This window comes from Mercenaria mercenaria, chromosome 7, assembly GCF_021730395.1.
Source record: "Mercenaria mercenaria strain notata chromosome 7, MADL_Memer_1, whole genome shotgun sequence".
In the NCBI taxonomy this organism is placed as follows: domain Eukaryota; kingdom Metazoa; phylum Mollusca; class Bivalvia; order Venerida; family Veneridae; genus Mercenaria; species Mercenaria mercenaria.
The window spans coordinates 78,884,980-78,908,517 of record NC_069367.1 but is presented as its reverse complement, the minus strand read 5'-3'; the positions used below and the strand labels follow the sequence as shown (position 1 = coordinate 78,908,517).

The 23,538-nt window shown below is 34.3% G+C and overlaps 1 protein-coding gene across 1 annotated transcript in view; it reads left to right on the top strand.

Annotated features, from left to right (window-relative positions):
• The window catches only part of LOC128558353 (uncharacterized), a 78,861-nt gene that overhangs the window by 25,231 nt on the left and 30,092 nt on the right, over nucleotides 1-23,538 (top strand). The window contains exon 5 of the mRNA XM_053547293.1: nucleotides 75-305. Coding sequence (XP_053403268.1) covers nucleotides 75-305 — 231 coding nt within the window. The remainder of the gene's footprint in view (nucleotides 1-74; nucleotides 306-23,538) is intronic.

The window sequence follows — 23,538 nt, the reverse complement described above, 5'->3', positions numbered from 1 at the left end:
TTTATTACCGCTAGGAGATCCCACTGGTATTCGAAATTCTGCGGACGTTTTGGATCCTTTTCCTGAAATTCCAGTTGGAACAGATATAAACAGAGGTATGATAAATCCATTAATGCCAAGAGATGCTAGCAAAAATCAGAACAAACGAGGTAAAGGAAAGAAACTGGAGAAAGCTCAAAAGGTAGTTGAACCGCTGAACAATGTTTCGCTAAATAGCCCACACCAAGACACTGTGTTTGATTCACAAATGACAGACATTGGTAAAAATCAACGAAAAATTAACAAACAGAGAATAAACAGAAGAGGTAGGAAAAACTGGAAAAAAACTAATAAAAGAAATAAAGGAAAGAAAAAGAAAGGTCCAAAAATTAGGCAACCTAAAGAATTAACCCCTGTAGATATTTCGTCGGAAAATTTTGGCACCAAAATAGTGCCTCAAAAAGAGAAGCCTACAACACCTAACCCTGCTAATTTAATGCGTATTGCAGGTTTTGGTTTCATTGACTGGGGTGCCCCTCAAGGAACTGGAGCTAATTAAAAGACCAATAAATACAATTGATATTTGCTTCCCCTCCCCCTTTACTTTTAGTAAGTTTTCGTGGCTCCCCTTGTTTTTGCAGCCGGAATTCTGAGACTGTACTTGATTGTTTTTTCCTAGTTTTGTTGTTGCGTTTGTATGCTTGTGAGTCTATAACGGTTTCCTACTGTTTTCTTATGTGTTGCTTGTTCATTTTTCTATGTTATTCAGTTGATCGTAGTTGTGTGTTTATCTTTGATACATGAGTATGTGCGCTGTTGTGGTTTACGTTGTAGTGTGACTGTTATTAAAGAACATGGCATTCCCTTGTATATTCGTCCTTGTTCAACTGGTTCAACTTTGCCCCTTACCTTTTCCTTCCCCTCCATCTATATTTAGCATAAATTAATATGTACTTGTTGGATGTTTGAAGCAACCCGTCTGAAATATTTTTCCATTACAGCTTCTTTTTGCTGTGGGCCTACCATGAAAATGCATGGCTCTAGGGCTGTGTTTTTAGTGCTCTGTGCTGCCGAGAAATCTACCCTTGCCTATTATCTTTTGCTTAATAAGTCTAATTTAGTGCTTTGGCTAAGAAGCATCGTTTTTCCATTCTCAGAAAACGGCATTTTATTATACACATGTACTAGCAAGTCGAGTTAAATATTGAGCATTGTACTCCTTAATTATCAGAAACATTTTGACGTTAACAAATGGTAAACAAAAGAAATTACTAAATTACTAAAACCTCTGTAGTTCCGGACCTGAACAATGTTTTGGTACTTAACTGAGACCAGCACGCTATTCATTCACAGATGGCAGAAACTGATAATAAACGAAGGAAAACGAAAAACAGCGTGTAAACAAATGAAAAACAGCAAGAAAATGAATTAATTCGAACGCTCCCTAATTATCAATTCCAAACAATATTCGATGCAAATAATCAGATCAAAAGTGTGCTAACGCCCAAAACAACGACTAAGCGATGATTCACTTTTTAACTTGGAGCGACTAAAAAAGCAAAAAAAAAAACGGAAAAGATAGAAAAAACTCAAATAGAAAAAGAATGGCCGGTGGTCTACTGGTAACACGCTTGACTGTCAATCCAGAGGTCCGGGGTTTGAATCCCGATCTAGGCATTGGAAATTTCTGAGATGCTCTTACGTGTCTTCAACCTTATTAAGAGGCCTGTACTGGTTCTTCCCGGGAAAGACGGCTTCGCGTGTATCGGTGCTATATACCGCTCACGTTAAAGGACCAGACTGTCTATTCGCAAAGAGCTATGTTATGTTAGCCGGACAGGCTAAAAATGATTTCTCTCTATCTATTCTGTGGGGCTTCATCTCACTCTGTCCCTCTGGTCAGATCGCTCTGTTTCTGTACAAGCAGAGGATGAATGTCACACCCTGTGTGATTGCATTTGCTATGTGTATTTGCGCCTTCGGATGTGTTTGAAAAGGGCACTATATAAAATCTGCTATAATAAATAGAAATAAAAGAAATAAAGAAAAGAACAGAAAGGTAAAAAGATGCAAACCATCATAGCTAATCCCTGTAGATATCTCGGTCGTAAATTAAGACTCTTGAAAACACATTACCCTGTTTATATCTGGTTTGAGTTGGATATTATCAGTAGACAATTAAATAAAGGTGATTTAAGGTTGCATCATACTTATTTACTTATGTATTTATTTATTTACTTATTTTGTTGGTTTTTGTTTTGAGTGTTGGCGACATTTCTAGCTTTTCATGGTAGAGACAGACACAGGCATTTTTTCAGATGACTTTTGAACCAACATTAGCAAAGTGCGAATAATTCTCAGCATCAAAAGAGCTATAACCTGAATGTGTGATCCTGTTTATTGAACCAAAAGTGACATGTTGCTAATAATATAAGGTCGTATCTGTTACTTACGATACATGTTTGGTCAGTTTTAAAAATATCTAGCGAAGGAAAAGGTCGTATCTGCCACTAACAACGTTCCTTTTAAGGTCGCATATTATGTGATTTTGGATACAACAATTATATAGCAAATAGGTCGTACGTTGCATATATGACCTTTCTCTAAAGGGGTCTGTAAAATGTCGAATACACAACTTCTTGAATATCATCATCTCGATTAATACTTGACCATCGTTACTGTAAGAATGTAAAAACTTTAGCTATGTGGTTTAAACTGAATAGATATAAATAATTTTGAGAAGTCTATAAAACAAAACATTTAGTGATTTTTTGTCCAGTTTTCTCAAAAGTACTGTTTTTAACTTACGACCTTTTATTTCTGAGGCATCGATATATCACCAAGGTATGAGGTTGATAAATCGGAAAAAATAGCAGTCTTTCAATTTATTTATAGAACATGTACCCGTGTAATGACGTGCCTATACTCCTGGACATTGCCAATTTGTTAGTACATTTATATTTACATTTTCACATACACTACACTGTTATCAGTAACAAACTATACACATTTATACATTGTATTATTGTAACTATTTTGAAATATGGTTTCTGTTTTCTGCATTTGATTTGATTTGATTTTCTATGAAAACGAATTTGAAATTAAATGTAAAATATATATAATGTGTGTATAATTTCTTTTTCTCTATTTCTGTCGCGTGATGACCTTATCATGGCACACTAAACACGAACTTATGTGACAAGCATTCATCGAAATCCTTGATAAAAATAATAAAGCAGTTGGATATAGTTAAGGTGAGATAAGTTTTCGGCGAAATAATACAACAAAGTTTTTGTATTAATAAAATCTGTAAAAAAAAATCCTTTGGAAGCAAAGAATGCAACCAAGAAGAATAATAGCAGACTCGGTTTGATTGAGTCTGTTCATCAGAGGTAATGAGAAATGTGCAACACCTCTCACGCCCACTAGCAACGGCTTAAGCGGAATTCTATTACACATATGATGAATGGACTCCATGATCGCAAAGGACCAGCAAAAAAATGAATAAAACTGTGGATTTGAGCTTTTTTCCCTCCTAAATTCTTCACTTGTACTTGAGTTGCGCCAAGTCCTAGAAAAGGTAAAAGATGGTCTTCCGTTAATAAGTAAATGTTCGCCTTCTGTGACTTGTCAAAACGTTTTATCGATGATCTTGTTACATGGAAATACGGGTAAATGTTTTACAACTAAATTTGAACGTATTTACTTTCTATGGGTAACGCTAATGCTAATGCTAATGCATTGACAAAGTCATTGATTTCTCCTTGCAACGCCATGTAATAATTCAAACTGTAATGCCATAATGTTAAGCATTAGTAGTGCCGTTGACAATACGTTTCGCTATGTACAAGGGAGTATGCGCTAGAAAACCTATTCAGTATACATATGAAAGTGTACTAGTGTAATGAAATTTGTTAAAAGATTTGTTAAAAGATCCTTTTGAAATATATGAAATATAGATAAAAACCTGTATGTAAGCATTTTGTTGACACAAGACCTTCAATGTATTCATCCTTAACAGGAACACACTTTTTTCCATTGGGCAATCTATTAACTGAAAGCCGCAGAGGTATACTTTGCAGACACTGTATATTTCGAGTCTCCTGCTACAGTGGGTGACTGCCACAGGTTGGTATTAGGGTGCCCTATTAAATATTCTTACCCGCCTGAAACAAGTGATTTTGGATGTCTTACAGAAATTGCTTGGCTGGTATATATCAGAACATCTTTATGTAGAACCTAATGTCCTTCCTACCTGGGACCATGCAAGTGTATACAAGTATGGTGTGTTAAAACGCCTGTGTCTCATTTATTACCTAACCAATTGTGTTGAAATTTCTAACCACCTAGAAGCCACTGAAAACGCGTGCGTATACCTGTAACAGTTTCTAAAGCGTGTTATCACAAAATTTTCTGAATTCACCCCGTACATATTATAGCTGTGGTGTAGGACTAAATTATTCTATATGTAAAAGAATGATATGATAAACCTGAATATGATGTAATGTTGTTTGTTCAATATACGTGACTTCCTTGTATTTGATAGATAGTTTGTCATTTTCAGTTTAAACTGAGATGATTTCCACATGTGCCATAAAATGTATTCGAAGACAATAAGAACACATATGAGGCAAAATGCATATGCTGTCCAAAGTGTTTATGATAAAATATCGACGTTTATCTTGTATATATCTCACTTTTCGGTCTGAAACAACAATACTAGTATATCCTAAAGAAGTTCTAATCGGCTATTTTTATCTCTAAAGGACCTCCGTGGCCGAGTGGTTAAGGTCGCTTGCCCCTCAATGATGTGGGTTCGAGCCTCGCTCGGAGCGTTGTGAGAAAGCCATCCATCTGGCTCATGGAAGGTCGGAGGTTCTACCCAGGTGCCCGCTCGTGATGAAATAATGCACGGAGAGGCACATGGGCCTCCCTCCACCATCAAAAGCTGGAAAGCCGCAATATGACTTATAATTGTATCGATGTGAAAAAAAAGACACACCTTTATCTCACACAATTATATTTCACGGGATACATTCTATTTAGTATATATCTTTATATGCTTATATCTCTTTTGTTTTATGTAGGCTAAGTTTATATTACTTTCATCAGTTACTGTCCATTGTATTAAAACTTTAAAATCACATATCTGATGCATGTCTGCAGATAACGTTCAAATCGTTAGAATTTCAAATATTTTTAGAAAACGCGTAATATTTCATTATAGCATTACCGGGACATTTAACTAATGCATTTTGAAATGTAAAATGTTTAAATTTCCCGCAAATACTGTTCAAAATTCCTGTTGATGTACACACATCTGTTTATAAATTTAATACCGAATCTATGCATAGAGAACTTTAATAATAAGTCATCAAATGACTATTTAGTTTTTCATTTAAATAATTGTAGCTGATGAACATCTTAGAAAGAAAGTAATTCATTAACCAACTGATCTTGAATTCAGTATTTTGCAATAAACTATTACCTATACACTTTTCGAGTGAGTCATTTTCATGAAACAAGAAAACGACTGGTTACAAGAACAAACAGGTTATATGTGTATAAACATGTAAATGTGTGACAAAGTAAGATTTAAAAGAATTTTATTATGCATAACCTTTCAAAATATCATTTTTGAAAAGGACCTGTCTCCAGATGTACACAACCATATGAATTACATGTATTTCAAACTTTAAAATAATATTTTTTTTTAATTCAGGAATGTTTTATAAAGTAGTTCGTATTTCAATATGAGAGAGTGATATAAGATACAGATAAATTCTTTTCAAGTAAAATCTTTTTTACTGCTACAGTTTATTCACCCTCATATGGCCAGCAAAGGGACTTCTTTAACAGTTAAATTGCGGTTTAGTTTTCACTTTGTTTCAGACTTATAAAAAGTGCATGGGACTGGGAAGCAAAATGGTACGATACCTTAAGTCAGGTTCATGTAATCAAAAAAATAACGTTTTTATTGGTCATGTTTTTTTAATGTTTGCTTTTGTTTTTGTTTTTTTTTTCTTATTTTTATTAAATCTTGTAATTATCTCCCTTTGATGATGCAAATTTTAATAGGTTGGCCCTTTCCTTAATTTCAATATTTTTTTCTGTTTCATGTTTCCATCATCAGTGATGTCTATTGGGATATTTCAACACTCTGAATAAAGAAATAAGGTTAAAAACTTAATAGCTTTAGAACTATTTTATTTGTAATCTATCTTGATTGTGCAAAAATTATATCTGATATCCAGTTCAAAACCAATATTTGATTTATCACATATCATTTTATGATGAATAGTTGTAAATAATAGTAGATTCCATCATGATATGAAGTACATTTACATTCCGGAAATTCTTCTTGGACCATCCTTATCGCTTTCACCCCGGTTAGCATTCATATTTGTGCACAAAGACCGCTGACGTAATACACATTTTCTCCGCTCGCCCCTAGTTTCGCTCGCATGGGTAAATTTCTGACATGCTAGACAAAACTAGAAACCAGGGGAAAAATGACCATGCAATATCTCCAACTGCACTCCTTCATAGCTCTGAAAACAAATAGAAAATTTCCTTTAGGAAACAAAAGAACATAAATTGGTGAACACGAATGCTGATTACTTGTGCAATTATTTAAAACATATACATGTACCAAATATTATCATTTCTATTGTGTTGATATAAGATAAACTCCATTTTCTAACAAAATGAAAGTGTGTTAACTTTCTCAGAACTGATTGCTTACCCCCTGTACTCTGCTAGTAACGGTAAATATCTCCAAATGAATAAGAGTACACTGAAATAACGTGAGATGCAAAACGAACTTTTTTTATTTTTAAGCAAGATGAAAAACTGTGACATCGATATCCTGACATTAAATTTTATTTAAAAGCAAACAGCTTATTTTTATAGCAATCTCTCGTAAAATCGTTATTATAAGAACTGAATGCTGCTTTTTGTTCGTTTATACGGGTATAGACCACACTGGGACTTCTTGCCAATCATTTAAGAATCGCTAGTCCCAGTGTGGTTTAAACGCGTATAATCGCACGAAAAAATGCATTCAATATTAAATAAATCTGTATAAGATATTCGGCCATATTAATTGATTTATATAGCAATAAATTAAATTCCGCATGAAAACACTTTTCAAGTCAGATAAATGTTTCTAAATTTCCAGTTCTTAGTGTTTATTCTTGATTATTTACAAATTATAATTGAGAAAAAAAAACATATTAACTTACCTATTGCGTCAGAAGTACTACCGTTCAAGTGGAGTTCTCGTCTTCCTTGTCAAACCCGATCACAACAGAAAGGAGTTTATCTCATCAGAGTCCAAGTCGAAAATTACTGATTTACGAAAAGCGAAAAGTATCTTTATATAGCGAACATCATTGGAAGCAGCGCTGATATTGCATGATAATTGTTTGTTAACTAGGCACAAACAAGGCAGTAATGTGTGACCATAAGGCTTTTAAAGTACGCCAGTATTTACACGATGTAGTTTTATATCAAATGACATATTTAGCGTGTGAAGTCATTTTATAATTTTACGATAATATATATATATATATATATATATATATATATATATATATATATATATATATATATATATATATATATATATATATATATATATATATTAAGGGATATAACTATATTCAGAACAGTTGACTTTCCCATACGTGAGATCCACTAGGATACAAGTTCGCATTATAAATTATTATATAGTAGAGAGAATTTATACGAACTAAATCACCACCACAATATACCAGACCAATTACGGCAAAGCGCCTAGCAGTACAAACGAACTCGCATATGCCACAGCTGTTCTGAATATAGTTATATCCCTTAATGCAAATTATCTCTATATATATTCAATGTATCCACGAGATCCAGTTTACTTTCAGAGAGAGAAAATATAGCTTCTCTGGTCCCAATCAGTTAAAAAGACTAAAATGTCACTACTGATTTATGAGACATGAAAACAGAGATTTGAGTATATATATGCAAATGTTGAACCAGTACGAATGTATAGTACAATTCGGGCTCGTATATAAAGCAGCATCGAATTGGGTTAGTGGACTTGCTGTGGCATATGCGAGTTCGTTTGTACTGCTAGGCGCTTTGTCGTAATTGGTCTGGTATATTGTGGTGATGATTTAGTTCGTATAGATTCTCTCTACTATATATATATATATATATATGTTTCTCATGAAAAAGTAGTACTGATTTACCTTTATATATGGTCTAAAAATCGGGAATTTACTCACTTTCCAGATCCTACTACTGATTAACTAAGATTCAAGTATATTTTTCTGAGAGAACACCATTAAATGCAATCATTGCATGATTCTAATAAAAGACTTGACGCAAATTAAGTAAAGACTTACGTGACTGAGAACTGGGATTATATAGAGTTATAAATTCACACTGGTATGATACTTAGGAGATCATGAACTTCTTCATTCTCGGTGATTAAGTCAGTTTACCCTTACCCTGCTAAATTTCAATAATTAACTTTTCCGTCTTTCAATTAACTGTTAAAAGAGGTGCATACCATTATATTATTGTCTGAATGGCGAACAGTACAGACCATGATCAGACGCACGGATGTACAGGCTGATCTTGGTCTGCACTGGTCGCAAAGGCAGAATCACTTGCCGCCAGCAGGCTAAGGGTTAATTTGAACAGACTGTCTTGAAGGAACACGCCTCCAGATTTCTGTCAGGTAGGAATTAAACAAATATTTTTGTCTATCAGTAAGCAATAGCACCGCAAGAACTGGACGGAACAGTCAATGAACAGTAGATACCCACTGACATGTAATTGAATTCTGTGAGTACTTTTTCTAAACTATGCAATGCCATGTAGAAAATCCCTTAAAGTACTGCGTTTGTCACGTGGAAAAAAAACTTGATGTTAGTATCAAGTTAGTTTAGCCGAACTTCGTATGAACCCATAAATTATCAAAATTGATTTTCTATTTGGTAAGTTTCTGTCAGTTTTTATATTTTAAACTATTGCATTTAATGCATATCGAAGGCAAGTGTTTTTACATATTCTTCTTATGATTTGATGAAAAATACATCAAGACTTGATGTTGCTTATTGTTTTTAACTTTTCCATACATGCGTGTTATAAAATGGAATAAAAACAAGAATATTTCGAAGATTATTTGATTGACGGAACAAAAGTGTACAACTATTTAATATTTAGCGATTTCAACATTTTCTATTTTTTTGTCAGTGTCATATACATATTTCATTATTTATATATGTTACAATACACATTTTTTTCACCTGTAAATCTATTTAACAATGCCGATCAATGTTAATGCTATTGGTAAGGGTATCTGATGTAAATGAGGGGTAAATATTAAGATCTGGCATGTAAAACTTTCTTTTAATTTTATGCTTCCGGTTTATTGTTTCTTACTAGTAAAATATATGTTTTATATTTTATGTAAAAATACCAGTCGTATAATTATCTTCTTGCATACCAGACTGGACGGTAACAAGACTAACCGAGTTACCGCTCATGCGCAAGTGGCCGATGGACGGATATTTCTATCCGATTTGTAAATACATATGACTGTTTTGTCTTGCATGTCTGAAACATATAAGCTTTTTCTTCTGACAGATTAATTTTCTTGTATACCGTATTTTACAAATAATAGAATCAATACAGCAAATACAAATACTTTCCTTGTAGCACACTTCCTTATCACGGGGGAGGAAGTGTTACACGAAGGATGGAGTTCTTCTGCTAACCTGTCATGTTTTCTTCTGATAACTGTTACGGAGTTCCTGAAAAACGTAACAGAGTTCTTCTGATGTCTGAATGACGAGCCAAGGAATCGGTGGATAAAATGGTAATTATTTATCTTTGAATAGAGAGAATGGGGTGTAAAACTAAAGTTTGATGATCAAGGTTGCCTGATGTATTGTGCTTTGCGTCAGAAAAAAACTGTTTAGTCTAATAATCAGCGCCACTTCTTTGAAATGAAGACGTTTTGAGTAAAATATCGAAATCGTTTGCTTATTCATACATATTATTCTTCTTATTCACGTTCTTCATCCTCTCCGCATGCAATAGAATAATTTTAGTGCAAAGATGCAAACATAAACCCACGGGGGAGGAAGTGTTACACGAAGGATGGAGTTCTTCTGTTAACCTGTCATATTTTCTTCTGATAACTGTTACGGAGTTCCGGAAAACGTTACAGAGTTCTGCTGATGTCTGAATGACGAGCCAAGGAATTGGTGGATAAAATGGTAATTATTTATCTTTAAAAAGAGAGAATGGGGTGTAAAACTAAAGTTTAATGATCAAGGTTGCCTGATGTCTTGTGCTATGCGTCAGAAAAAAACTGTTTAGTCTAATAATCAGCGCCACTTCTTTGAAATGAAGACATTTTGAGTAAAATATCGAAATCGTTTGCTTATTCATACATATTATTCTTCTTATTGCATTGGGCGGTAATGAGGCTTGTCGAGAAATATACTATAATTAAGGAACGGAGAGAAACTATCAAGGTACCTGTTTTTTTCGTATTTTACATGAACAATATATTATCAGTGCATGAACCATTTGTTGTCATTAACAGCACGAGAGTCATCTGGCATGTGTGTGTGTGGGGGGGGGGGGGGGGGGGGGGGGGCGCAGATGGGTTTTGCCGGCATGGGTAAAATCACCGGAAACGCCAGTCCGGTGTGCAAGAAAACATATTTTTCGATTAAAAAAAATCATTTTTCGTGAAATGCCAAATACACGGTGTATAATCATATCGGATCCCTCTCTGTGGAAAATGGGAAAACGAATCCCTCTCTGTTCGCGCACAGGGCACTCTTTGTGGTAAACAATGAACTCAAACGTCAGTGGGCTCGGAAAACAATAGAGGTCTTGCTGTAAGCTTTCTGCGGAGGATTTGGATTTGATGGTAAGGTATACAATGGTGTCATCAGAAAAGAGACGGGCTCGACTTTTGATGCTATCGGGCAAGTCATTAATGTAGGCGAGAAATAGACAGGGGCCAAGGAATGAGCCCTATGGGACCCCTGATAGGACATGAAACCTTTCTGAGACTTTACTCACAACAAGGACTTGCTCAGATCTGTTACTGAGAAATGACTTAACCCATATGGTGACCTTATTATTGTTACCTAGGTATTTGAGTTTGCGGACTAATTTATGGTTATCTACTTTGTCAAAGGCTTTGCTAAAAATCCATTATAATTACACCAGTATGTTGACCTTTTTTCCAGATTATCTGCTATTTTTGGGGTAAAACCTATGAGTTGGATCTCACAACTATGCTTTCACCTGAAACAATGTTCTTATAGGCTAAGGACGTTGTTGTTATCAAAGTATGACATTATAAAGTCGAAGACTAGTATATGCTCCAATAATATGGATGCTATACAAGTCTGGGAGATGGGCATATACTTACTGGATTTGGATTCTGACCTTTTCCTGAAAACCGGTGCTATGACCGCATGTTTCCAGTCATTCGGAATAATGCCAGTGTTTAGCTGCATTCAGATTCTCATTTCATAGTCTTATGATAGAGCAAGGGAGGTACTATAATATTCCACCGGAAAATCGATTTTGCTTTTACTGTGAATGCATTGTAGAGGATGAGTCTGTGGGGTTCGTTTTGAGGAGGCTGCGCTTTTGGTGCGTGGCATTCCCTGTTTGATATTTTTCTTTGTTTTTTTACATTTCTTATTAATATGTCCTTTTTACCATGATCTTCGTGAAAAATATATACCAGCGCATTATTCTGCAAATCCGTCGTATACCGGATTTTGTAACCTTATGTCTGTACAAGTGAAACAATCAGAAAAGCTATGTACATATATTACTCTTTAAAACGAAGAAAAGATCTGTTATCTGATCTGTATTAAAGTAATCTGTGTCAAATATTTTCCTAATACATGCACATGTATTTGATTAATTTCATGGTCTAAAGTATATGTTTAATGGCAGACCTGTATTTATAAATACTCTTGAACATTGAGATCAAATTACAGAAAGAAAAACAAACCCGCAGGCACTTCTATGTGTATACATGTGCATATATTGTCAATTATTGCATATACAGTATATTATATATTTAGATAGAGTAGACAATTACTCTATATATGTGTATTATTATGGTGTAAAAAGTTGTGTATGGGCCGGTGGCCTACAATTCACAAATAATCTTGTAAACTTGCCAGTGTCAAGAGACCGTTGGAAGATGACTATGAGTAAAGGGGCGATTTCATCATGTAGTTCTTTCAATAACCTTGGTGAAATTTCGTCTGGCCCACATGCCTTATGAGGGTTTAAACCTATTAGTAGTTTGTCTACACCTTTGACACTTTATCATTATTGTGGACACAGGTATACACTATATAAATAATAGATGCGTTTAAAGAAATTGTAGCCGACGGACGGACGCATGACGCACACAGCAAATTCACAATAGCTCACCATGAGCTCATGCTCAGGTGAGCTGGAAATCAGACCAGCAGTTTCATACAAGATGAATTTAGAGGTTTCCACTATATGTATATAGAGAAAATTGACCACACCCACTGGTAGCCCGAAATATTAAACGTGTACCCTTTTACTTTACATTTTATTTTCAATTTACATTGTAATGTTTGGACAGGTATAGCGTTTTCTTACCCGTGTTGTGTAATAAGAATTTCGCTGAAGCCGGTGCTAGGGGGCGTGAGAGGTTTTGCAATTTTTTGTACATCTCATGAACAGACTCGATCAAACCGAGATCTGTTATTATTCTTATTTGGTTGCATTCTGTGCTTCCAGTGGATCTTTTTACAGGTTATTTTCTTTACTGACAATATCATTGGTTTTAATGTGTTGCTTACAGGAGGACAGATAGCTTGATAGAAGTTTAACTGAACTTTCTGAAAGGCCATAATCTGACGTTATTTGATAAGATTGGTTGTGGTTAACAGTCAAACTTTGAAAGGCTTTACTCAGGTCCATTAAAATTGCTGCATATTGAAGATTGAAAATCTTAATAATTAATTTCATCTTTAATTTTCCCAATTTCTTAAAATTGCCTGATGAAATGTGAAAAAAATAATCCCAATTATAAACATACAGCTGCAGGCCCTTTCCGACCCCGTACCGTACGTACTTCGATTAGATATTTTGAACATGAGAATATTGTTCCTTGTATAACTGAAATTGATATTTATAATCAAGGAAACGGAAGACCACAACAGAAAAATTAAAGTAAAATGACATTTTTCTGTAATTGCTGTTTTCATACCTATTGACATTTACATATATATATGTGAAAAATACTTTCAGCAAAAATAAATTTAGGTTGTCATTATTATTTTTCCATTTTTGTTAGCTGTAGAACACTATATCATGTGATTCCGCGACATGTTTTTTTCTTAGCTTCTACTTGGTGACAGTGGTCAGAGCCCACGTTTTGGGTCATTGGCTTTTCCTATCATTTATTGCCATCTACTTGAGAGGTAGAACTGTCTGAGATCTAAAAGACACAGCTCACTTGTTGAAAAATTGCCAGTACCCCATGATGAAAATTGGAACTGGCTAGTATCCTTGTGTTTCCTCAATTTGTGACGTCATTATTTTTCCGATTTTACACACATGCCAAACTGTATGACATACGAATTTTATACCATTTTTTCGTTCATACATTGCTGACTTTATATACTAAGAAAAATGTGGAAAAAGCATGTAAAAATGTTTAAAAAATGATTACCTTTGTATATTTTCCCAAAATATCTCCTAAATTTCCATTATAAACCTTATATTTGCATAAATCCATCTGTTTTTTTTACCGTCTAGCAGACGCCACCGGTATCATGGAGGCGCTCTTGAAAATTTTGTACACAGAATTGAGTTTTACAGTTACATTCATTGCTCTTATTCCATTACTGGCCAACATGATTTTTTTAAATTCCAGGCCCATTTGACGTCCAATTAACATCATTTTGTGACTGTATTATGATTATTTGGTTTGAAAAAAAATATGATTATAGTTACTTCCAAAAATTGCAATAAAATGTGAAACAGATTGATAAACAACAATGAACTCTAAAATTTAAACACTAGCTATTAATGTTTATAAACAGTTAGAATTATAACACACTTTTTATCATTAACAGTTGGAGTTACGTTTCCTGTTTTCTTGTTATTTTTATGCTTTAAATTTATACAGCAGTCTTCATGAAGTCACTAAAACTGTTTAGTAACTGACAATAATATGAGATGAAATCACATAACTTGACAGGAAAGGGATTACATTATTGGAATTGAACTGTAAATTACTATTCACCATAACAACCTTGACCCTAGTGAGCAGCCAATTAAAAGTCACGAATTGAGGAAACAGCTTCTGGGTGAAGTAGATCACTGCATGTATACACATCGGATACCTGATTTTTTTGTAAATGCTGCAGTTTACAGAGTTTTTAGGGTCTGATGACAGGGCTCTCATTTGGCAAATTTTGGGGCAGAATATTGGCCCCATTCCCCCCCATAAAATAGTATGTTTTTTTCCCTCCAATTAAAGAAAATTTCCCCCTCAAATTTTTTTTAAAAAAACTGGCGAGCCGACAGGGATCGTTCAGTATGTACCTTGTACCGTAAACGGCACTTTATACTTACTGCGGTGCAATCGAGACAGATTTTAGCGCATGCATAGTTTCTATTTCCGGTTCCGTAAAAATGTCGCGCTGGTGAAATCAACAATCGACAAGTAAATATGTCACATAATTCAAAATCCTTACAAGGGCAAGTGCCGCGAAATGTGCTAAAATAGATCTGTTATTTCGTCAGCAAATTTTAAATACAAATGACAGTCACACATCCGTACGAGATTCTCGCTCTTCGAAAATTTCGGAAAGTCAAAAAAGGCCTTTAGATTCCGTTGATGACAGTCCTACAGTGACCCCCGTACAAGATTCGTCCTCGCCGAAAATATTGAAAGTCAAAAGAGTCCATTAGAATCTGTTGATTCACCCAGTAGTTATAATTATGTTTTCCACCAGTGGTAAGGGGAGAAGTAATACATTCATGAGTTAGTAAAGTTGAAAAGAATGTCTGTATTTGTTACCATTTCTTCTAGCGTTTGGTATTTCTGAAATTCCCCCCACAAAGATTTTTTTTTCAAAATCATGCGAAATTCCCCCCTTGCATGGACCCTGGCCCCAGTCCCCAAAAGCAAACGAGAGCCCTGGATGACTTCAGTTAATAGTTCATCTGTTGTTTGGTGTTATTAAAGTAACAAGTACTTGTCAGCTGTACTGCGCATGTGCAAAAATCGAAGCTAAAGGTCATGAAATGGGGACACAACAGGATACTCAGTACTAGTAGGGGTCCTGTAACCAGACCGCTAGACTCCAGGTCTAGAGGCATCATAATCGGTATACATGTGCTTTTATGTACTGTATTGACACTGCATAATATAACTGCTGGTAAAAGGTTTAGTTGTCATGAATAGGTAGGGGTTTTTTTTGGCTGTTTTTATAGTCGTTATTCGGCTATATTCCCATGCAATGCCAAAAAGTATGTATTTTTCCCAAAATGAGTGCAAAAATTCCCAGTCTCAATTCTGAAAAAAAATCATCAAAATTGCACAAACATTGACCAAATTATGGACAATTTTGTAATGGCAGTATGTTAAAGAGGTTGTACAATATGTTAAACAAGTGCAGAGCTCCAGATAAGCTACGTATTTGCGTATTTACGCAGTCAAAGTTGCAGAAACCCAATTGAATTCATAGTGTGTGTACTGAAACACAACTGAAATTCCTAATACCCAATTTATTAAAAGTCGATTGCGTATCGCATTTTTCATTTTATATGTTACAGCAGAACAGGTTGCTATTTATCGGAAATGTCACAGGACCATTTAGGCCAAAGGGTGTTATTTGGATGCTTTGTTAACAATTAAATATGCAGAGGTCGCAGAAAAACATTTTTGCAGCACAAACAAACAAAATAAAAAGATATTTTGTTGTTCAACAAAGACAGTTATCTGTTTGTAATGATATAGTGTCACCGATACTGGCAGACATCTTACGAGAGAGTACATATTGTGGTGAACACATCATTTGGGATATTGTGGATGAATTTATCTCCAACTGCATTCAAAAGGCAAAGACACAATTGAACAAAAGTATCCCAGAAAACATTTAATGATTGGTAAATGAAAGATGGTGTAAGCACGTTTCATCCAGTACAGTTCAAACTACAAGAAATAAAATTGTTTGTGCGAGATTGGTGAAATACCCAGTTGGTTTTAGCAAATACCCAATTACTTCTGAAAAGGCCGGGTAATGATATTTGTTTTACCCAGTTAAGATTTCCAGTACCCATTTCACACAAAATGTGATGGGTAAATACCCAGTTACACCGAAAGCTTATCTGGAGCTCTGCAAGTGTATCAGAAAGTGCTTTAAAACCTCCTTACTATATCCTATGGGACTAAATATTTCCCAATCTGGAACATTTACGTTTCAAAAACCCTGACAAGTCTAGAATTTCCTATTTTTTTTACAAACATTATGTTCTGTAAATATACGGACAGTCCAGAAATTTTATGAATTTTCAGTCTCAAAATTTACTGTCTGGGTATAAGAAATCTGTTGAAATTACAATTTAAATCAAAACCAAAGGTTTTAAGACTGCATGCATAAATGAAGGTTGTTTGTGATTTTCCGTCAATATTGATGACTTTGAATTTTCAGAAAATGTGAACAAATTAAAGTGATCCAACCTGTCTGAAGTTTTTCTATTAGTTCTATCTATGCATGTAATAAGGTGAAAATTTTAATTTTAACCTGCAGTTTTGATTTAAATTGTAATTGTAACAAAATTCATATATACATAGTCTGTAAATTTATAGACCGAAAATTCTTTAAATTTATGGATTGTCTGTATATTTACAGAATATCTGTAAACAGGGTTCGAATTTTAAAGCTCACATACTCGCAAAATGTGAGTACATTTTGAAAAATGCAAGCAGGCCCAAATCGCAAAATTTCTAGTAGAAATGACGACGGTTTTGATTTCCTTAACTTTCAGTTTTGATCTGCTGTAAATGCGTATTTAATGATGATGTTTCATACAGTACACACAGATTGATGACAATTTTACATAGTGTGTGGACTGTTAGCAGATTTTGATTATGCATCAAGGTAACTCCCTGACCAGATAAAGTTGCCGTTATTAAGCCTATGTTTTTTTGGAAAATTTTTATTTATTTATATTTAGCTCTCACTGGTGTTCAAGGCGTATTGAATATGAAATTTGAACAGCGATTTCCAGGAGTCACAGTTATTTGTTTACTCAAGCAGTAAAACAAACTCAGCAATTCATGAGCACAATCCACGTTTGAAATACTATAAAGTAAAGTCAAGTTCATTATTTCAGTTCAACAGTCCCAAGAATAAGAAGAATTTAAATTGGATTAAAGCTTCAGATTGTGGTGTACAAATTTCTGTTTAAAATTTATCAAATTTGTGTTTGTATTTGTCGCAGGATAAAAGAATTAAAAATATTTCTGTTTCCTGTCACTTACAATTGTATTTAAAATGACAAGAAGAATATGAGAGTAAAGTTTTGAAACCGTCCCCAGTTGTCAAAAATAAAATATAGTCTCCTTTTTGTATATACCATTCTCAGTATTCATATTGATTACTGGACCTCTAGACCACTATTATGGTTGTCTAGAGGTCTGGTAACCGGACTTATAGACTGGGTTTAGAGGTCCTGTTACCGGACCGCTAGCCACTACCACTAATTTAAAGAATGGCTGCACTTACCTGGTATTACGGATCTGTTTTCGGACTAGAGGATTGTTTTATAGCCTATGAAGTTTCGCACCAGGTGTTCTCTTTGGGATTTTGCTCAGCTAGGGCAGAATTACAGCCTTTCATTAAGTGAAAAATACATATTAAGTACTAGAAAGTTTGTTGCAAACATCTTAAAAAAATAGTAAACCTTGAGTCATAAATCCATATACAGTGACAGGAGTGTGTGTGTGTGGGGGGGGGGGGGGCCGGCACCTATTGTCCTAATGGATACACTATATCATGTTCTTAATACAGTAGTTGTTTTGACCCCTTAATCTTTCAGATTATTTATTTTCTGAAAGTGTGTCTTTGTCTTTGTGCAATTCACCTCAGAGAATACTCTCAACTTATGCTGTGGCATTAACCACATGTACTGGTACTCCTGCTGGCTGTAGCAGCAGTGAAGATTTTCTCCAGATTGGCACATGGATTTCCAGTGTTTATTGGCAAACACTTTTATGAGCTTTGATGGTCCAGTGTAGCCTGGGAAGCCATTGATAATATTTGTGCTTTGTCAGAAGAAATCATACCTAATATTTATGCATAAAGATCCCACTTAATTTGCGCTAATTAGTGTTAATTGGTATTCATCGAGTTTCTGATATTATCAATGCCTGGGGAAATCTGAAGGAGTTTCCATGTCACTACTGATTATTGATTTTCTATAATTAGCCTAATTAACATGTGCTCATATTTACGCTTGTTTGAAACGAAAACGAGGCAATGCTGCCGAAATTTCGGCAATTTTCATAGATCACTAGGTCTGCATTAATATAACATCTTGATAGCTATGACGCAAATTTAAGTTTAAACTGACATATTTTAAAGTTGTTACAACTTGCTGGAAAAGCTAGAGAGGTACAAACTGGTATTTGTCTATGGCCCGGAAATGTTCAGTAACCCTCGGAAGTACACGATTCCGATCTGTCTTTTCCGTGAGAATTCCGTTTCTATTTTTAGCAACGGATTTTTGCTTTCAGAAGTTATCGTTCTTTATTAAACACCCACATAATTCGGGTGTAATATAGGTGGTGCTGCGGTCGGAAAACAGGTTTCCCCAGGCTGTCAATTTGCAGGTAGAAAAAAATTAGAAATTGTCAGACTGGATTCCCAGGCTAGGTCCAGTGATTTCAGTTTGTTCAACATTTGACACAGGATTTTTCAAAGTTGCCCATTCCTTGGTTTTGTGTTTTTGGCACAGTTTACAATACATCATTACAGCACTACCATTTTCTGTTTGTTCAGTTTTCACATATAACCATGGTGTCTAGTAACTTTCCACTTTTCATCAAAACAGATTTTGTGTTTAGCCAGTGTTTAGTCTGAGCTTTTCTTCCAAATGGAGCTTTTTCTTGTTCTGACTGAGCGATTGGTTCACATTCTACTGGTTGTGGTGGCGCATAAATTGTAGAAACCAGTGGAGTGTTTTTACTAAAAACAAAATGTTAAGTGCTTTGGTATCAAAATTATTAATCAAGTCAAGTCAAATATTTTATTGGCAAAACATATTACAATAACACTTATTCACATTTCGGTAATATCGTTCATATCACTATTAGAAGTAGATATTTCAACTTGTTCGCTTGAAAATCTCTGTAATATTTAACCAAAATGCAAGCCATTTGTCATAAAAAAGTCCCAGAACTTAATGAAAAGATATTGAAGGATATACACTATGAGTTTCAAGGTTTATAATGGAACTCACTCATTTGTAAGGATTAGGCATTTATGTGTAGTTGTGTGACTTTTTATATTTGGTCTATGTCTTAATACGAAAAAAATTATATCATAGCATTTTTCGATGTGGTTGATATTTTGATATGTTGTGAACAACATAGGTTTGAAAAAAAATGTGAGAAATTCCAACTATACGCTGAGTGATATGAAAGGTACAGCTAAAATTTTGAGTAGGAGTTAGCAGTTTTGTTTAGTATTTTGAATTGGGTTGAGGTTGTAAAATGAAGTAATTGATATCATGGCATCACTTGATTTGGTTAAATTTACAACAAATGTTTCTATATGTGTGAGAAATTTCATAAATATGTTGTTGGTAATATAATAAAAGATACTGCCAAAATATCTATGAGGAATCGGCACTTTCATTAAGTATTTATATAACTTAATGCTTTTATTGATTCAAAAATTATTGCGTATTAGGAACAGTGTAATGTTTGGGTCATATAGTAGGGTCCCTACTTTTCAGGCTGGGCCCCAAATTGGCCTAAACTTTAGAAATTATAAGCTCAATTAATCTGGCTAATAGCTGCAGTGTTAAATTATAATAGAGCTACCAGCACCGCTTTGCAGCACCTACAACATCGCATTACAGTTAGACGTGTGAAAAAGAAAACAAAAATCATATACTGATGAGTGGAAAACTTGAGGTATTTGATAAAATTGATGTTATTTTTGGTTTCTTCCATACGGCTTAAAAGTGGTTGATGAGGTCTACTTTACATTGGGACAAAAAGTTTAAAATATCAGTTCCTAGTTAGCACTTTCTTCACTTCTTGAAGTTAGTATCCAGCTATTTCTGGTCTTCTGTTTCCAGTTGTCAAATTGTGTTAATAGCTTGACTATTTGAGGAATGGTACAGGCTACTTAACATAGTGTCAGCATCACCCCTTGGTTAAGTTTTGCGTGCAAGAACTTGTACATACTGGTATTTTAACATTTAGGGTAATATTCCTGCTTCTGGGACAATAATTTTAATAGTCGAGCATTGGCAATATATATACATATATATATATAAATATATCTTTATTGTATCTTTTTATACGTCCAAAGGGATGTATTATGTTTTACCCCGGTGTCCGTCTGTCCGTCCATTTTTGTGTCTGCTCTGTAACTCTTGAACCCTTTGAAGGATTTCAAAGAAACTTGACACAAATGTTCACCACACCAAGATGACATGCAGAGCACATGTTTTGGATGTCTCACTTCAAGGTCAAGGTCATATCAGCTTGTTTCGTGTACGCTCTGTAACTCTTGAACTGCTTGAAGGATTTTAAAGAAACTTGGCACAATGTTCACCACACCAAGACAATGTGCAGAGCCCATGTTCCAGATGACTCGCTTCAAGGTCAAGGTCACACTTACGGGTCAAAGGTCATATATGACTTTGCTTTGTGTATATTGCTCTGCATTGCAGTGCTCTGGTTTTTATTTGGCAGATTCCTTTTTTGTTCACTTCCAATAAAAAAAATTGAATTACTTCCCTTTTATGTTACTATAAATAGCTTATTTTTAAACTTTTTATTATTGGCCAATAAGGGAAAAACCGAATCACTTTTCTGTGGTACAACATGGATGGTACCTCCAATTTTTAGGTGTATTTTGACATACCTGTACCTGGTATTAAAATATTTTTTGTGGACTTAAAATTTTTTGTTTTTTCTTCCCTTTGTTGTTCCTGTCTTTTGGGCTCCAACAGTAAAGTTCTTTAAATTTGCTCCCATCCTCTGATGTAACCCTTCAAGCATCTATTGCCCCGCTTGAAGGAGCTCTTGTTATAGTGATTCAGCAGTGTTGATTATAAATTTAGGGAAAAGTGTTTTAGTCTTAAAATTCTGGCTATTGTTGTTTGTGCACTACTTCTTGTTGTACAATTGGCCAGGTTACTTTTGAAGATGTAATATTATGTAAGTTTCCCTGCACTGTGTTTGTGTGCTGTAAATTAAACTGAAATCAACAAACGAACTATTTCATCTTCTTTCAGTATGTTTTTCTCCTTGACTTGTAATTGAATTATTTTTATTTGCGAAGTTGTAATATCATATTTAACATTTTACAACACTTGAATTGACATAATCATGTTACTTGTAATATTTTAATTAGTAAAAAACTTTACAATGATATTGTATTTCATGCATAGTCATTGTTCTATATGCCTTTTGTTCTTGAATTTATAAGTTTTATGATCTTTTACTGATCAATAGAGAGTAATTGCTTAAAACCAGGTACAGTAACTTTTCCTGACATCCAAGGCAGAAAATTACTTTGTTGTCTCCCTTGTTGAAGAAAATTATTTAAAAAATTTGGACTGCAATTCAAAGTGTGCCCACATGATGTATAATGTTTGTTTTGAACATTTAAGTATTAACGCTTTTATTTGTAAGCATGTGATGTTTAGTTAAGACAGTTAAGTAGGCCTTTAAACATATTAATTTCACTGTGGTTTTGTTAATATTCTGCACTTCTGTTCAGCTGATACTTCCCAAACTTGTCAGATTTCTGTAATGAATGTTACTTCATTCAGTACAATTATTTACAGACTATGAAGTTAAATAAAGTTAAGAATTTTACTCAATTGATGTTAAACCAGTTACTGATTACAAGTTCAAAATGCCGTGTGAAGTTACAAGAATGAAATAATAGAGAGGTTACAGTTGAAATACTTGTTGGTGCAGTAAATACCGCACGAGATATAAGTGTAACTAAGCTAAAGATTGTCAAAATGCCAGTTTACAGTTAAGTCTTCATGTTTTAAAGATGCTCTAGAGTTGGAGAGATTTAAACCTTCTATCTCCTGAATTATTCACTCCACAGAATGTGAGTGCAGGACAAAATCCCCCTACCCAAGGACAAATCCACATTAATTTTGTTCTCAATTTGAATAATAGGCATTAACAAAAAGGTTTACTTTTTTTTCTTTTCTTTTTTTCTTTTAAAGAATTATTGTCACTATTAATCATAATACAAGCATTTAAAAAGTCTCCTAAAATGTTTTTTTTTAACAAATGTTTGTTCATCCCAGTGTCTTGTTTGGTGTCTGGTCCAGAACCCTGCCACCCATTGGGATTACAATATTACTTGGCACAAAGATTCCCCATAATCAAGGAATGTGTCATGAACAACACCTAGACCCCTGGCTTGATGTTCAAGGTTACACTTGGAGATCAAATGTCAGCAGGTCTCAAGGTACAGTCAAACTTGTCATATGTGACTTTCCATGGGACCATCCATAAAAGGTCACATATGAGGGGGGTCTTTTAATTCAGGTTCACTAAATAGCAAGGTCAATTGTTTAATATAACAACGTGCCATTTGTTTGGATTCTATTATCGTTTATGTATGTTTAAGACATAAGATACTATGTTGTCAAATAATTTATTCTAAATTTAAAATATTATGTTTAAAAATAAACACAATAAAAATATGTTGTGTTTTTATTATGTGCAAGTCATGTATAAAAGTGATGATTAAAACTCTGAATACATTGTACAGTCTAGTAACTAACCTGGCAACATCCATATCATCAGTTCAAAAAGACTGTCATATCAAGACCCACAGTATTTACTTTCATTCATTTCATTGTCTACAGAAGTCAAATATGTTGTTTGTTATTACGTAATTTTTATGATGATCAATCAACGGCACATTATGGGTGACTTTCGCTGCAATTAACTATTGTGGTGTCATAAAATATTTGGAAGCTTTGATTAACACTTTCCGTTATATAAGGCTATTGTAAACACAAATTGTTGTTTAGGGGAAACCCGCATAAATCATGTGTTACCTTCATGACTGTACACATTTAAAAATATTTAGGTGTTTAATGGTTGTTATTTTTAGAATGAAGAAAGTCCCGCATCTGCAAGTAGTTTTCCTTGTAATTTTCCATGACGTAGTGTCGTGCATTGATAGGAAAAATCCTGTATAATTTTGGTTGTAAATTACTCGATAAATTTTCATAGTAACC